The 15436-nt window shown below is 40.5% G+C and overlaps 1 protein-coding gene across 1 annotated transcript in view; it reads left to right on the forward strand.

The window, feature by feature from the left end:
• Positions 1-15436, forward strand: part of RGS22 (regulator of G protein signaling 22) — a 155862-nt gene that overhangs the window by 47246 nt on the left and 93180 nt on the right. The window contains exon 8 of the mRNA XM_023726043.1: positions 12783-12957. Coding sequence (XP_023581811.1) covers positions 12783-12957 — 175 coding nt within the window. The remainder of the gene's footprint in view (positions 1-12782; positions 12958-15436) is intronic.

A 15436-nucleotide genomic window follows, 5' to 3' on the forward strand; every position in this document is an offset into this window, starting at 1 on the left:
TTTCAAAGAACCAACTTTTGATTTGTTGATTCTTTCTGTTGTTTTTCTATTCTCTATTTCATTTATTTCTGCTCTGATCTTTATTTTTTCCTTTCTTTTGATGGCTGTGGGCTTTTTTTGCTGTTCTCTTTCTGTTTGTTTGAATAGTGTAGTTAATGTTTTGATTTTGTCCCTTTTTTCTTTTTTGATGTGTGCATCTATTGTTATAAATAGCCCTCTGAGGACTGCCTTTGCTGTGTCCCAAAGGTTTTGGTATGATGTGTTTTCATACTCGTTTGTTTCTAGGAGTTTTTTGATTCCATCTCTGATTTCTTCTATTACCCAGTGGTTTATAAGCAGGGTGTTATTCAGTTTCCTTGTAAATGATTTTTTTCCTTGCTCTTTCTATTGTTAATTTCTACCTTGATGGCAATGTGGTCAGAGAAGATACTTTGTATCATCTCAACGTTTTGGATCTTGTTGAGGATTGCTCTGTGGCCTAAGATGTTGTCTATTCCAGAGAACATTCCATGTGCATTGGAAAAGAATGCGTACTTTGCAGCTGTTGGATGGAATGTTCTATATATGTCTGTGAGGTCAAGTTGGCTGATTGTGCCCTTTAGGGCTTCTGTATCTTTGCTGAGTTTCTTTTTAGATGTTCTGTCTTTTACTGAGAGTCATGTGTTGAAGTCTCCTACTATTATAGTAGAACTGTCAATTTCGCTTTTCAGTGCTGTTAGAGTTTGTTTTATGTATTTTGGAGCCCTGTCATTGGGTGTGTAGATGTTTATTATGGTTATTTCTTCATGATGGATCTTCCTCTTAATCATTATATAGTGTCCTTCTTTGTCTTTTATGGTGGATTTTGTTTTAAAGTCTGTTTTATCTGAGGTTTGTATTGCCATTCCTGCTCTGTTTTGGTAAATGTTTTCTTGATATATGTTTTTCCAACGTTTTATTTTTAATAAATTTACATCTTTGTTTCTAAGGTGTGTCTCTTGTAGACAGCGTATTGATGGATCTTTTTTTTTTTTTTCCATTCTGTCACTCTCCATCTGTTTATGGGTGCATTGAGGCCATTTACATTCAGTGTAATTATTGATAGATGTGAGTTTATTGCTGTCATTTTGTAGTGCTTTTTTTTGTTGTGTGGACATTTTCTTTGTTCTTCCTACTCTCCTGTGCTGAATTCCTTTTGTTTGTGGATCTTGTTTTCATTTCTTTTGTTTTTGTAGGTTTTGTTTTTACTGAGACTTTATGTTTTTGCTCTTTATTTTTATGAGTAGGTTTGTTAACTTTCTTTGTGGTTACCGTGAGATTTACCCTTATCTTTCTAAATTCGAAGAAGTCTATTATTACTTGGTATTGCCTTGCCTTCCTCTCTATTAAAGGTTCTATACCTGCACTGTTTATTCCCTCTTTTATTGTTCTGATGTTGTTGCCATTTACAGATTAACTGCTCTGATTCTCTGTTCTGATTCCCTGTTGTATTTCTTTTGATTTTGGATAGTCCTTGAGAGTTGATTTCCTAGATTGGAAATCTGGCTGGTACGATCCTACGTCCTAGATTCCGCCTGTGAGCTGAAGTTATTTGTTCTCAGATCAAAGGACTCCCTTTAATAATTCTTGTAAGTTTGGTTTGGTTTTTACATATTCTTTTAATTTCTGTTTATCTGGAAATGTCCTAATTTCACCAACATATTTGAATGAGAGTTTTGCAGGATAGATTATTCTTGACCGGCAATTTTTTTCCTTCTAGGTTTTGTATATTTCATCCCATTGCTTCCTGCTTGCGTGGTTCCTACCAAATAATCAGAGCTTACTCTTATTGTTTCTCTTCTGTATGTGACTTTTTTTCTTGAGCTGCTCTTAGGATTCTTTGTCTTTGGTTTTTGTGAGTGTGATTATGATATGCCTTGGTGATTTTCTTTTGTCATCTATCCTATATGGAGTTCATTGAGATTCTTGGATGGGCAGCTTTTCATCTTTCATGATATTGGTGAAGTTTTCTGCCAGCAATTCTTCAATGATCTCTGTGTTTTCTGTTTTCTCTGCCTGTTCTGCAACTGTGATCACTCGCAAATTTTTGCTTTTGATTGTAACCCACATGATTCTCAGGGTCTCTTCATTTTTCTTTATTCTTCTGAGTTTTCCTCAAACAGAGTTGTATCCATGTGTTTGTCTTCAATTTTGCTGATCCTGTCTTCCACCATTTCAAATCTGCTTCTCAGCCCTTCTATGACACTGTCCGTTTCTGAAATCTTGTTGTTTATCTTTTTGATTTCTAATTGTTGTTTTTGTGTGGTTTCTAGTTGTGAATTTATTTTGGCATTTTGTTCCTGCAATATCTTCCTGAATTCTTCCATTTTTTTGTCTGTATTTTCCATGAATTTGTCTATTTTTTCCTCATTTTTGTCTGCTTTTTGCTTCAACTCTTAGATAATTCTGAGTATTCAGAGATTTGAATTCTCTATCAGGTAGTTCTAGTGCCTTTTCTGCTACTGGAAAGTCACCTGGTGTTTTATTTTGGATGCCTACTGGAACCATCCTGTCTTGTTTTCGTAAATGTTTTGATATTGTCTGCTGTCTTTAAGGGCATTCAGTAGTTATTTTTCTCATTTATTGATTGTAGATTTGTTTGTTTCATCCGTTTTTTTTGTTTTATTTGGCTATGTCTGAGTAGGTGGGCTGTGTGTTCTCTGTTGTTTGCTTGTCTGTGGGCACAATACTTTTCACCTCCTTCTCCAGTTGACAGGGTCAGTCACTCAGATATGGTACAGCAGGGCAGGTCTAGCTGAAGAGGAGTTGCTGGGATGGGTTGTTTGTGGCACGTACTGCAGCCACCAGGGTGGGCCTGTAATCAGTGCAGGGCATGTTCCGGTAGTCCGTGCTTGTGCTTCTTGGTTGTGTGATGTTAAGTGCATGGTGCAGGTAGGCAGAATGGATGGGGGAGATTGTGATGTGTGGAGCTAAGATGGGTATGGGAGAGAGAAGAGAGGAACAGGAGCCAAAAACATACAAAAAACAAAAAAGAGTGCTAGGGGAGCTTGCTGTTGGAGTGGAGAGATGAGAGACTATGAAATGCATAAAAACAAAAAGGAGAAGCAAAAGAAAAAAAGAAAAGGAAAGAGAAAAAATAAATAAATAAAAATTAGAAAGAAGAAAAGCAAAGCTCCCAGGGATCCCACTGGTGTGGCTACGAGGTCTGGGGAAGTTGCTTCCAGGCGTTGAATTATACCCAGACTAAAAGGCGTAGAGGTGTCACTCAGCGCCAGGTATTTAGGGGACAGAAAGAGAAGGAAGGTATAGAGAGACGTGAAACTGAGTAAAGAAGAAAGAGAAAGAGGGAAAAGAAAACAAAATGAATTTGAAAGAAAAAAAGAAAAACTCTCAAAAAAACACAGAAAAAGAAATGCCATCAGAGATCCCTCTGTGTGTCTGCACAAACTGAGGGGGTAGGTCCCCAGCTGCGCATCACTGCCCAGCTAGAATGCGCTCCCAATTTGAGAAAAGAAAAGAGAAGGAAAACAAACAAAAATTCAAAACAAACAAACAAAAAGCCCTGGGATCTCACCACCGTGGCTGCATGGGCCAGGAAGCAGTTTCACAATCGAGCAGAGTTTCACAGCCCTTCAGGAAGAAGGAAAGATGGCGCATAGAGCCAGGTATTTAAGAGAAAGTAGGGGGAGGCGGTGAGAGGTAAGGAATAAATCAAAAGAAGCGGAAGAAAGCAACACCAGCTGCCAACAAGTGGCACTCGGAGTCAGCCGGTGCGGGCGAGTGGAATCCAAGCAGCCAGTGTTTCCCAGCCAAGAGAATGTGGCCACGGGAATCAGGAGACCAAGTCGGGCCGAAGAAGGGTGGAGGGTGGGAAAGCATATGTCGCTGGTTATCAGTTGTTCTGTCTCCTGCTGGAAGTTCCGTGAATTTGCTTCCTGTACCCCTTGTTCACTGATCTCTGATAGGAGTCCAAGATGGCGGATCCGCGCTGCGTTAGCTAACAAGACCTCTGCATAAATCTCTCTTTGCTGTCTGTTCTCTGTCAGTTTCTCCATTTGGTGCTTGGCTGAGTTCTTTATCTCTTCATTTAATGCTTAGGGTTTCAGGATTGCTGTTTTCTCTGTTTGGCTTAGTTTTTCAGATCTTTGCTGTGGAGGGACGGTGTGGTGCTTCTGTCTAGAGGCCATGTTGCCTGGAAGTCTCTTTGATCCACTTTGGATTAGTTTTTGTATATGGTGTGAGGTATGGGTCCTGTTTCATTTTTTTTGCAGATGGAAATCCACTTTTGCCAGCACCTTTTGTTAAAAAGACTGTCTTTTCCCCATTTGTTGGACTTTGGGCCCTCATTGAAGATCAGGTGACCGTAGGTGGATGGATTTACATCCGGGTTCTCAATTGTATTCCATTGGTCAATGTATCTGTTTTTGTACCAGTACCACGCTGTTTTGACTACCATAGCTGTATAGTAGGTTCTGAGGTCAGGTAGTGTGAGTCCTCGTACTTTAGTCTTCTTCAGTAGTGCTTTATTTATCTGGGGCTTCTTCCCTTCCCATATAAAGTTAATGATTAGTTTTTCCATCTCTTTAAAGAGTGTTGTTGGTATTTGGATTGGAATTGTATTGTATTAGTAAATTCCTTTGGGTAGAATTGTCATTTTCACAATGTTGAGTTTACCTGTCTATGAGCATGGTATGTTTTTCCATTTATGTAGATCCCTTTGGGTTTCTTACAGTAGTGTTTTGTAGTTTTCTTTGTATAGGTCTTTTACGTCCCTGGTTAGATTTGTTCCTAAGTATTTGATTTTTTTAGTAGTTATTATAAATGGTATTATTTTCCTGATGTCCTTTTCAGCATTCTCCTTAATGGTGTTTAGGAATCCAACAGACTTTTGTGTGTTTATCTTGTATCCTGCTACTCTCCTGAATCTTTCTATTAGTTCCAGTATTTTTCCCATGGAATCTTTAGGCTTTTCTATGTATAGTATCATATCATCCACAAGCAGGGACAGTTTAACTTCTTCATTACTGTCATGGATTGAGTTGTGTCCCCCAAAAATATCTGTCAGCTTCGCTGGGTCATGATTCCCAGTATTGTATGATTGTGTTATCTGATGTGATTTTCTTAAGTGTTGTAAACTCTATCACTATGATGAAATTATATGTGATCTCCTTATGTGTTGTAAATTCTATCATGGTGATGAGGTTATACTGATGAGGTTAGTGTCTTAATGCAATCTCTTTTGAGATATAAAAGAAGCGAGCAGAGACACGTGGGAACCTCATACCACCAAGAAAGCAGTGCCAGGAGCAGAGTGCGTCCTTTGGACCTGAGGTTCTTTCGCAGAGAAGCTCCCAGACCAAGCGAAGAGTGATGACATGGAACTTCCTGCAGAGCCGACATAGAAAGCGTTCCCCTGGAGCTGACACCCTGAATTTGGACTTGTAGCCTACTGGACTGTGAAGAAATAAACTTCTCTTTATTAAAGCCATCCGCTTGTGGTATTTCTGTTGGAGCAGCACTAGATGACTAACACAATTACCAGTTTGGATGCCCTTTATTTCTTTTTCTTGCCTTATTGCTCTAACTAGAACTTCAGCACAGTGTTAAATAGGAGTGGTGATAAAGGACATCCTTATCCTGTTCCTGTAGTCAAGGGGAATGTTTTCAGCCTCTCTCCATTAAGAATGATGTTAGCTGTTGGTTTTGCATAGATGCCCTTTATTATGTTGAGAAATTTCCTTTCTGTATGTATTTTACTGAGAGTTTTTATCAGGAACGGGTGTTGGTGTTTGTTGAATGCCTTTTCTGTGTCAGTTGAGATGATCATGTCATTCTTTTCTTTCCTTTTATTTATGTGGTAGGTTACATTGATTGATGTTCTAATGTTGAACCATCCTTGCATACCTGGTATGAATCCTGCTTGGTTGTGGTGAATTATTTTTTTGATACAATGCTGAGTTCTGTTGGCTAGAATTTTGTTGACAATTTTTGCATCTATATTCATGAGAGATACTGGTCTATAATTTTCTTTTTTTGTGGCATCTCTGCCTGTTTTTGGTATCGGGGTTATGCTGGCATCATGGAAGGAATTCGGAAGTGTTGCTTCCTTTTCTATGTTCTGAAATTGATTTTGTAGTACTGGTACAAGCTCTTCTCTGAATGTTTGGTAGCATTCTCCAGTGAAGCCATCTGGGCCAAGGCTTTTTTTTTGTTGTTGGGATTTTTTTTATTACCTTTTCAATCTCTTCTCTTGTTATGGGTCTGTTCAGATTTTCAACATCACTTTGTTGTAGTTTGGCTAGGTAGTGTGTTTCTAGAAATTTATCCGTTTCCTCTAGGTTTTCAAATTTGTTGGAGTATAGTTTTTCATAAAACTGTTATGATCCTTTCTATTTCAGTCGGGTCTGTTGTAATATGCCCCCATTTTATTTCTTATTTGGGTTATTTGCATCCTCTCCTGTTTTTCTTTTGTCATTCTGGCAAGTGGTTTCTCAATTTGGTTGATTCTTTCAAAGAACCAACTTTTGGTTTTGTTGATTCTTTCTATTGTTTTTCTATTCTGTATTTCATTTATTTCTGCTCTGATCTTTATTATTTCCTTTCTTTTGGTGGCTGTGGGCTTTTTAAAAAATCTTTTTTTATTGTACTTTAGGTGAAGGTTTACAGAACAAATGTTTTCTCATTAAGCAGTCAGTATACATATTGTTTTATGACATTGGTTAACAACCCCACGACATGTCAACATGCTCCCTTCTTGGCCTTGGAGAACTTTTTTTTCCTTCTTTTTTTTTTTTTGGTGAAAATAAACATATCCAAAGATACACCATTTCACAAATTTCTACATTTACAAGTCGGTGACATCGATTACATGCTTCTAGTTGTGCTGGTATTCTCACTTTAGGTGAAGGTTTACAAAACAAAATAGTTTCTGATTAAACAGTACACATATTGCCCTGTGACAATGGTTAAGAACCCCACTACCTGTCAACACTGTCCTTACTCAACCTTGTGTTCCCTATCGCCAGCTTTCCTGTCACCTTCTGCCTTCTAGTCCTTGTCCCTGTGTGGACTTTTTTTTTGCTGTTCTCTTTCTATTTGTTTGAGTTGTGTATTCAGATATTCAGGGGACAGGAAGAGAAGGAAAGTATAGAGATAACAAGAAACTGAGTAATAAAGAAAAACAAAAAGGGAAAAAGAGGGAAAAGAAAACAAGAGAAACAAATTAAAAAAACAAAAACAAGAAAGACCCCCAAAGAAAACCCGAAAAAAGAGAAAAGCCTCTCCTATAAAAAACAAGGAATAAGAAATGCTCTCGAGGATCTCTCTGCGCTTCTATGCAAACTGAAGTGGGAGTTCCCAAGCCACGCAGTACTGGCCAGCTAGTACAGGCTCCCAATTTGAGAAAAGAAAAAGAAAACAACCAGACAAACAGTTCAAAACAAATGAAAAAAAAAGCCCTGGGATCCCACCAGTGTGGCAGCACAGGCTGGGAAGCAGTTTTACATTCAAGTGGCATTTCACAGCCTTTCAGGAAGAAGCAACGATGGTGCCCGGAGCCAGATATTTGAGAGAAAGGAGGGGGATGTGGTGAGAGGTAAGAAAGAAATATAAAGAAGCAGAGAAAAGCAACACCAGCAGTCAACAAATGGCAGTTAGGGAGCCGGCCAGTGTGGGCGGGTAGAATCCAAGTGACACTGGGGCCAAGGTGATTCTTCCTGGCCAAGAGACTGGCCGCAGGAAACAGAGCAGGCCAAGTAGGGGTGAAGAAGGGTGGAGGGTGTGAAAGGATATATCACTGGTTACTACTTGTTCTGTCTCCTGTTGGAAGCTCTTTGAAGCTACTTTCTCATACCCCCTGTTCACCAATCTCCTAGAAGAGTCCAAGATGGCAGGTCTGTGCTGCGTTAGCTGATAGGTGACCTCTGCATGTATCTCTCCTGGCTCTCTCTTCTCTGTCAGTTTCTTATTCCATTCGGTGCTTGGCTGAGTTCTTTATCTCTTCAGTTAATGCTTAGGGTTTCAGGATTGCCGTTTTCTGTGTTTGGCTTAGTTTTTCAGATCTTTGCTGTGGAGAGATGGCGTGGTGCTTCTGCCTATCTTGCCATGTTCAGAGCTTAGTCTTATTGTTTCTCCTCTGTATGTGACTTCATTTTTCTCTTGCTGCTCTCAGGATTCTTTCTTTGTCTTTCATTTTGGTGAGTGTGATTATGGTATGTCTTGGTGATTTTCTTTTGAGGTCTGTCCTGTATGGATTTGTTGAGCTTCTTGAATGGTCAGGTTTTTATCTTTCGTATTATGGAAGTTTTCTGTCAGCAGTTCCTCAGTGGTCCTCTCTGTGTTTTCTATTTTCTCCCCTTGTTCTGCATTTGATTGTGTATCACATCGTTCTCAGGGTTTCTTCATTTTTCTTCATTCTTTTCTCTTGTTTTTCCTCAAAATTGTAGCCAAGGATTTCTCTTAGTTTCACTGATCCTGTCTTCTTTTGTTTGATATTTCTTCCTAAAACCTTTTATGGTACTGTCCATCTCTGAAATATTATTGTTTATTTTTTAGATTTCTAATTGCTGGTTTTGTATGATTTCTAGTTGTTTGTTTGTTTTTAGATTTTGTTCCTGTATTATTTCCTGAATGCTTTCATTTTTTAGTCTGTTTTTTCCGTATCTTTGCTTTTTTCTTCATCATTTGAAGAACCCTGAGTATTAGAGTTTTGAATTCTCTATCAGGTGGCTCCAGTGCCTTTTCTTCTACTGTATGGTCATCTGGTAGTTTATTTTGGATGCTTTCTGGAGCCATCCTGTCCTTTTTTTTTTTTTTTAACATATTTTGATATTGTCTACTGTCTTCAAGATATTAATGAATTATTTTCTTTGTTTATTGATTGTAGATTTGTTTCATCCTTTTTTGTTTGATTTTGTTATTTCTAGGTAGGCAGGCTGGGTGTTCTTTGTTGTTTGCTTGTCTGTGGGCACGATACTTCTCACCACCTTGTCGCGGTGGTCAGTGCCTGTTGCTCAACTATGGTGCAGCAAGGCATATCCAGCAGAGGGGTAAGAGTGGGGATGGGTCATTTGCAACATGTATTGGGACCAACATGTCAGGGCCCACGGACAGTGCAGGGTAGGGTCTGGTTGTCCGCATCGGTGTCGCTTAGGGGTGCGGTGCTCAGCATGCAGTGCAAAAAGGCAGGAGGGAAGGGGGAAGATGTGATGTGTGGAGCTAAGTGGATGCGGGAAAGAAGAGAAAGAATAGAGAGAAACAGAAGCCAAAAAAAGAAAAGTTACTGAGGGAGCCTGCCATTGGAGAGGTGCCACCTAGGGAAGCTTTATGCTGGTGGCTTTCTCACCAGGCTGTGTTGCACTGCCTGTCAAGAAGGGGCAGAGACCCCAGACGTGGCTAGGTGGGTGAGAAAAAGAAAAGGAGGGAAGGGAGAGAGAGAGGTAAGAAACAAACAAACAAAAAGCACACATGGTCAGGTGGTCGAAAGAAAGGTAGAGAGAGACAAGAAACAGAACTAAAAAAAAAAGCCTCGAGGGAGCCCACCAGTGTGGTGGTGCAGACTGGGGAAGCCATGTGCAAGCGGCTCCGTAGCTGAACGATCGGCCCATCAAAAGGTGGCGGAGATGGCACACATGACCAGATTGTCAGGAGAAAGGAGAGGAAGGAGTGTAGAGAGAGTTGGGAAACCAAGGGAAAAAAATGCTCCAAGGAGCCCACTAGTGTCGTGGCATGGACTGGGGAAGTCGTGTGCTGGTCCCTCTCCAGCTGAGTGGTGTGGCACAGACTGTCAACAAGTGGTGGAGACAGCACACATGGTCAGGTGGTTGAAAGGAAGAGAAGGAAGGGAGAGAGAGACAAGAAATCAATGGAGAAAAATGCCCTGAGGGAGTCCACCAATGTGGCGGCACAGACCAGGGAAGCAGCTTCCCAGCCAGGCGGCATGGCAGAGCCCATCAAGGAGGAGTGGAGATGGCACACTATGACAAATGGTCGGGAGAAAGCAAAGGAAGGAAATAGAGAGAGACAAGGAACCATGAAAAGAAAAAAATAATGCCCCAAGGGAGCCCACCAGTGTGGTGGTCTGGAAGAGTGAAGCAGCTCCCCAGCCGAGTGGCACAGCACAGCCCATCAAGAAGGAGCGGAGAATATACACTGCACCAGGTGTTTGGGAGAAAACGAAGGACGTGAGAGAGAAGAAACAAAAAGAAGCCAAAAAAGCAGCTACAACAACAAAATGGCACTGAAGGAGCTGGCCAATGGGGGCAGGATGAATCCAAGTGACAAGGAGTCAGCGTCTCCCCAGCCAAGGGACCTCAGACCACCAGAAAGCAGCAGAGGCCATGCAAAGAGAAGAAAGATGGGGGATGGGAAAGTGTGTATCCCTGATTACTGGGTGCTCTGTCTCCTGCTTGGAGCTCCTTGAAATTGCCTTCCTATACTCCCTGTCCACTGTTCTTGGTGACTGAGGGATCAAAAGTGGCAAATCCATGCTACGTTAGCTGGTAGGGGACCTCCACTCCGTAGCTCGCCTCATTCTCTGTTCTCTGTCCGTTTCTTATCCCATTTGGTGCTTGGTTGAGTTCTTTATCCCTTCATTTGACACTTAGGGTTCCAGGATTGACATTTGTATCTGTTTTACTTAGTTTTTTAGGTCTTTGTTGTAGAGGTACAGTATGGTGCTTCTGTCTACAGTGCCATGTTCAAATTGAGAATCTACATTTTTAACAAGATTCCCAAGTGATTCTTATGTATAACTTTCTAGGAACTTGATGGAAATGCAAATTGTCAGCCGGGAACTTGTTAGGTGCCATGGAATTGGTTCGGACTTGTAGCCACCCTATCTATGTACAACAGAATGAAACACTGCCCAGTCATGTGCCATCCTCATAATCGTTGTTATGCTTGAGTTCATTGTTGCCGCCACTGTGTCAGTCCATCTCGTTGAGGGTCTTCCTCTTTTTCACTGACCCTCTGCTTTACCACATATGATGTTCTCAAGGGACTGGTCTTTCTTGATAACATGTTCAAAGTATGTGAGACAAAGTCTAGCCAGCCTTGCTTTTAAAGAGCATTCTGGCTGTACTTCTTCCAAGACAGATTTGTTCACTCTTCTGCAAGTCCATGCTGTATTCAGTATTCTTTGCCAACACTTTAATTCAAAGGCGTCAATTCTGGATCATGTGGTATTCCTATTTCTAACTTTTGAAGGGTCAGGCGCACCTTAGTCCTCAAAATGTCATCTTTACCTTTCAACACTTTAAAGGGGTCTTTTGCAGCACGTTTGCCCAATGTAGTATGTTGTTTGATTTCTTGACTGCTGCTTCCATGGGCGTTGATTCTGGATTCAAGTAAAATGAAATCCTTGACAACTTCAGTCTTTTCTCTGATTATCATAATGTTGCTTATTGGTCCAGTTATGAGGATTTTTCTTTATGTTGAGGTGTAATCCATACTGAAGGCTGTAGTCTTTGATCTTTATTGGTAAGTGCTGCAAGTCCTCTTCACTTTCAGCAAACAAGGTTGTGTCATCTGCATATCACAGGTTGTTAATGAGTCTTCCTCCAATCTTGATGCCACGTTCTTCTTCATATAGTCCAGCTTCTCGGACTATTTGCTCAATATACAGATTGAATAAGTATGGTGAAAGGATACAACCCTAATGCACACCTTTCCTGACCTTAAACCATGCGGTATCCCCATGCTCAGTTCAAACGACTGCCTCTTGGTCTGTGTACAGGTTCCTCACAAGCACAATTAATTTGTTCTGGAACTTGTTAGAAATGCAAGTTCTCAGCAGGGGTTCGAACCAGAATGAATTGGTTCGAAGCCCTGCAGAGAACTGATCAATGGTTGCCAGGAGTCGGGGGTAGAGGGAGGGTGTAGTGACAAAATGGTATTATGGAAGAGTTTTTTTGAGGTGATAGAATTGTTTGTTACCCTAAATTAATTATGGGCTTTGGATTCTCTTCCACTCCCAGCCTTTGTTCACATCAAACAGATATCTGTCTTCTTCCTATTTTAAAGTGAGGCAATTTTCTATCAGGGCTTGTAAGACATGGAGTAGGAATCAGACTTTGGGCTGTGATGTCAGAGGAAAAACCTGGCCCAAGCAGCGATTAGTAACAGACCCTGACAGCTGGAGTTAACCCTATGTCCAATAAAGAGCCCACAGACTGAAGGCCAGAATATCTACCCAATTAAGTGTGGCCTTGGTATTGTGCCAAACATTCCTTTTCCTAAGTTTCTGGTAGTAATGTAGGTCTTTCATTTATAGCAGTTGTTGTAAAATTAATTCTTACCTTCAGATTTAAGGCTTGAAAATAGAGAATATGAATAATAACCCACTTTAGAAGTATACTTAAGCATTATGAAAAATGTTTATATATTTAAAAATGTGAACTACCAGTTTTTATCTTGGTGTTATAGATTAATAGTAAGCTGTTCTAAAATGATCATAGGTGCAGTTTATGCTCAGTTTACTAGAAACTTAGGTAATTTAAAAAATATCTTCAGTGATAGATACATAGGTTTCTTGTTCTTATCAAGTAGATGATAATTCATACATTCCTTTATGATATGTTTTTAATGTGTATTGCCTTTTTATATGAGTGAATGGAACTTCAGGCAGTTTACATGGCATAGAAAAATATTTTTTAAGGCTAGGAAGCAAAAAATAAGTAGAAAAAATTAGAAAATGGGTATAGACAGACTGATAAGTATAAGCACAACTGTTATACATTTTATAGGCTTTTGATTTTTGAGGCTTATTGTCTACTTTAATCTTAAATTTGTTTTTCACTAAACAGGGCACCAAGATTCTGTGTTACTCATTCAGGCTCAACAAAATATGCTAGTGCTGAACTGAAATTCTGGCACCTCCGTCAAGAGAAACCAAGGAAGGATATTGACCCTTTTCCACAAATGGCAACCCTTTTGCCATTAAGACCTAAATCTTGCATTCCACAGATGTCTGAGGTCCAGGTAGGATGTATATTATTAAATTTATAGTAAACTATATTTATAGTAAAATAAATTTTACTCTGTGTCTAAGTCATCTAGTGCTGCTAAACAGAAATACCACAAGTGGATGACTTTAACAAAGAGAAATTTGTTTTTTCACAGTCTAGTAGGCTAGAAGTCCAAATTCAGGGCATCAGCTTCAAGGGAAGGCTTTATCTCTCTGTCGGCTCTGCAGAAAGGTCCTTGTCCTCACTCTTCCCCAGTCAAGGAGCTTCTCAGGTGCAGGGACCCCAGGTCCAAAGGACTCACTCTGCTCCCAGTGCTGCTTTCTTGGTGGTATAAGGTCCCCATGTCTCTCTGCTCGCTTCTCTTTTTTATATCTCAAAAGAGATTGGCTTAAGACACTACCTAATCTTGTAGACCTCATCAATATAACTGCTGCTAATCCATTTTATTACATCATAGTGATAGCATTTACAACACATAGGGAAGTCACATCAGATGATAAAATGGTAGACAATCATACAATACTGGGAATCATGACCTATCCTAGTTGACAGATATTTTGGGAGGATACATTTCAATCCATGACATTCCACCCCTTGGCCCCCCAAATTCATGTCCTTGCTACATGTAAAACATAGCAAAAGTCTTAAATCAACTCCAAGTCCAAAATTCAAAAATTCCTCTTTGTCTGTGAAATCTAGAATACAAGTTATCTGCTTCCAAAGTACAATGGTAGAACAAGCAGGCAGAAGCTAGACATTTCCATTACAAATGGGAGAAATTGGAGGGAAGGAAGGCATAACAGGCACCAAGCTAGTCAGCAGAATACATTACATTAGCCCTCAAGGCTTTGAAAATAATTCTCTGTCCTCTGAGATAGTTTACACCATAGCCCTGCCCTCTGGACTCTTTAAGTATTGGCCACACTCTCTGGATTCTGAGTGGAGGCCTCTTGGCCTTGGGCTTCAGCTTCACCTTCCAGGCCCACTGGGACAGCAACTCTGCTCCCTCGGCTTTAGGCACACCATTCTCCTAGTTCATCGTAGTGGCGACTCTGCCCTTAGAAACACCAGAGGCCATGGCTCCACCCTTTGAAACCCTAGAGGTCCTAGTCATACCTTTTGAGACTGAGGCAGCTTGGCCTGCTGTGTTCCTTGTGTCTTCAACTTCTGCTTCCTGGTTTCTTGGCCTCTTGGCTCCTTGGGCCTCACACCCTCATTTGCCCTGCTGAGGCCAGTGTTCCAAAGCTCTGTAACTCCACCGATAAGTTCACAGAGGAACCCAACTCTGCCAGGAAGCCTCCTGCGCACAGACACTCAGCTATCTCGCTCTGTGAGTTGGCTCCAGCGCCACCTCGCACTGGTCTTCTGGTTCTGCTGCTGTTGGTTCTCTGCCACTGCCACTTTTCTGCTGCTGCCAATTCTCTGCTGCAGCTCATCTTCTATCCATTCACAGTTTCAAAACCACTTCCATGTTTTAGGTATCTGATAGAGTAGCACCCCACTCCTGGTACCAGATTCTGTCTTAGACATCTAGTACTGCTATAACAGAAATACCGTAAGTGGATGACGTTAACAGAGAAATTTATTTTCTCACAGTCTTGTAGGTAGAAGTCCAAATTTAGGGCAACAATTCCAGGGGAAGGCTTTCTCTGTGGGCTCTGGAGGAAGGTCCTTGTGATCAATCTTCCCCTGGAATAGGAGCTTCTCCGTACAGGAATGGGTCCAAAGGACGTGCTCTGCTCCCAGCTACTGGTTTCTTGCTGTTATGAGGTTCCCAACTCTCTGCTTGCTTCCCTTTCGTTTGATCTCTTGTAAGATAAAAGGTGGTACAGGCCACACCCGGGGAAACTCCCTTTACATTGTATCAGGGATGTGACCTTAGTAAGGGTGTTACAGTCCCACCCTAATCCTGTTTAACATAAAATTACAATCACAAAATGGAGGACAACCACACAATACTGGGAATCATGGCCCAGCCAAATTGATACATGCTTTTTTGGGGGGACATAATTCAATCCATGACATCTAGTATTATTTTGGAACTGTTAATTTCTTTTTTTAGTGCTGCTAGAGTTTGTTTTATGTATTTTGGAGACCCATCATTGGGTGGGTAGATATTTATTATTGTTACCTCTTTATGGTGGATTGTCCCTTTAGTCGTTATATAGACATTATATTGTCTTTTATGTTTTTTGTTTTAAAGTCTATTTTATCTGAGATTAGTATTGCCACTTCTGCTCTTTTTTGGTTGCTGTTTGCCCAATATATATTTTTTTCCATCCTTTGATTTTTAATACATTTATGTCTTTGTTTCTGAGGTGTGTCTCTTGTAGATAGCGTATAGATGGTCCTTTTTTTTTTTTTAAATCCATTCTGTCACTCTCTGTCTCTTTGTGGGTACATTTAAGCCGTTTAAGTTCAGTGTGATTATCAGTAGGTATGAGTTTATTGCTGTCATTTTGTATTGGTTTTTTTTTTTTTTTTTTTTTTTT

Source organism: Trichechus manatus, unplaced genomic scaffold (genome assembly GCF_000243295.1).
Source record: "Trichechus manatus latirostris isolate Lorelei unplaced genomic scaffold, TriManLat1.0 scaffold00009, whole genome shotgun sequence".
NCBI lineage: Eukaryota > Metazoa > Chordata > Mammalia > Sirenia > Trichechidae > Trichechus > Trichechus manatus.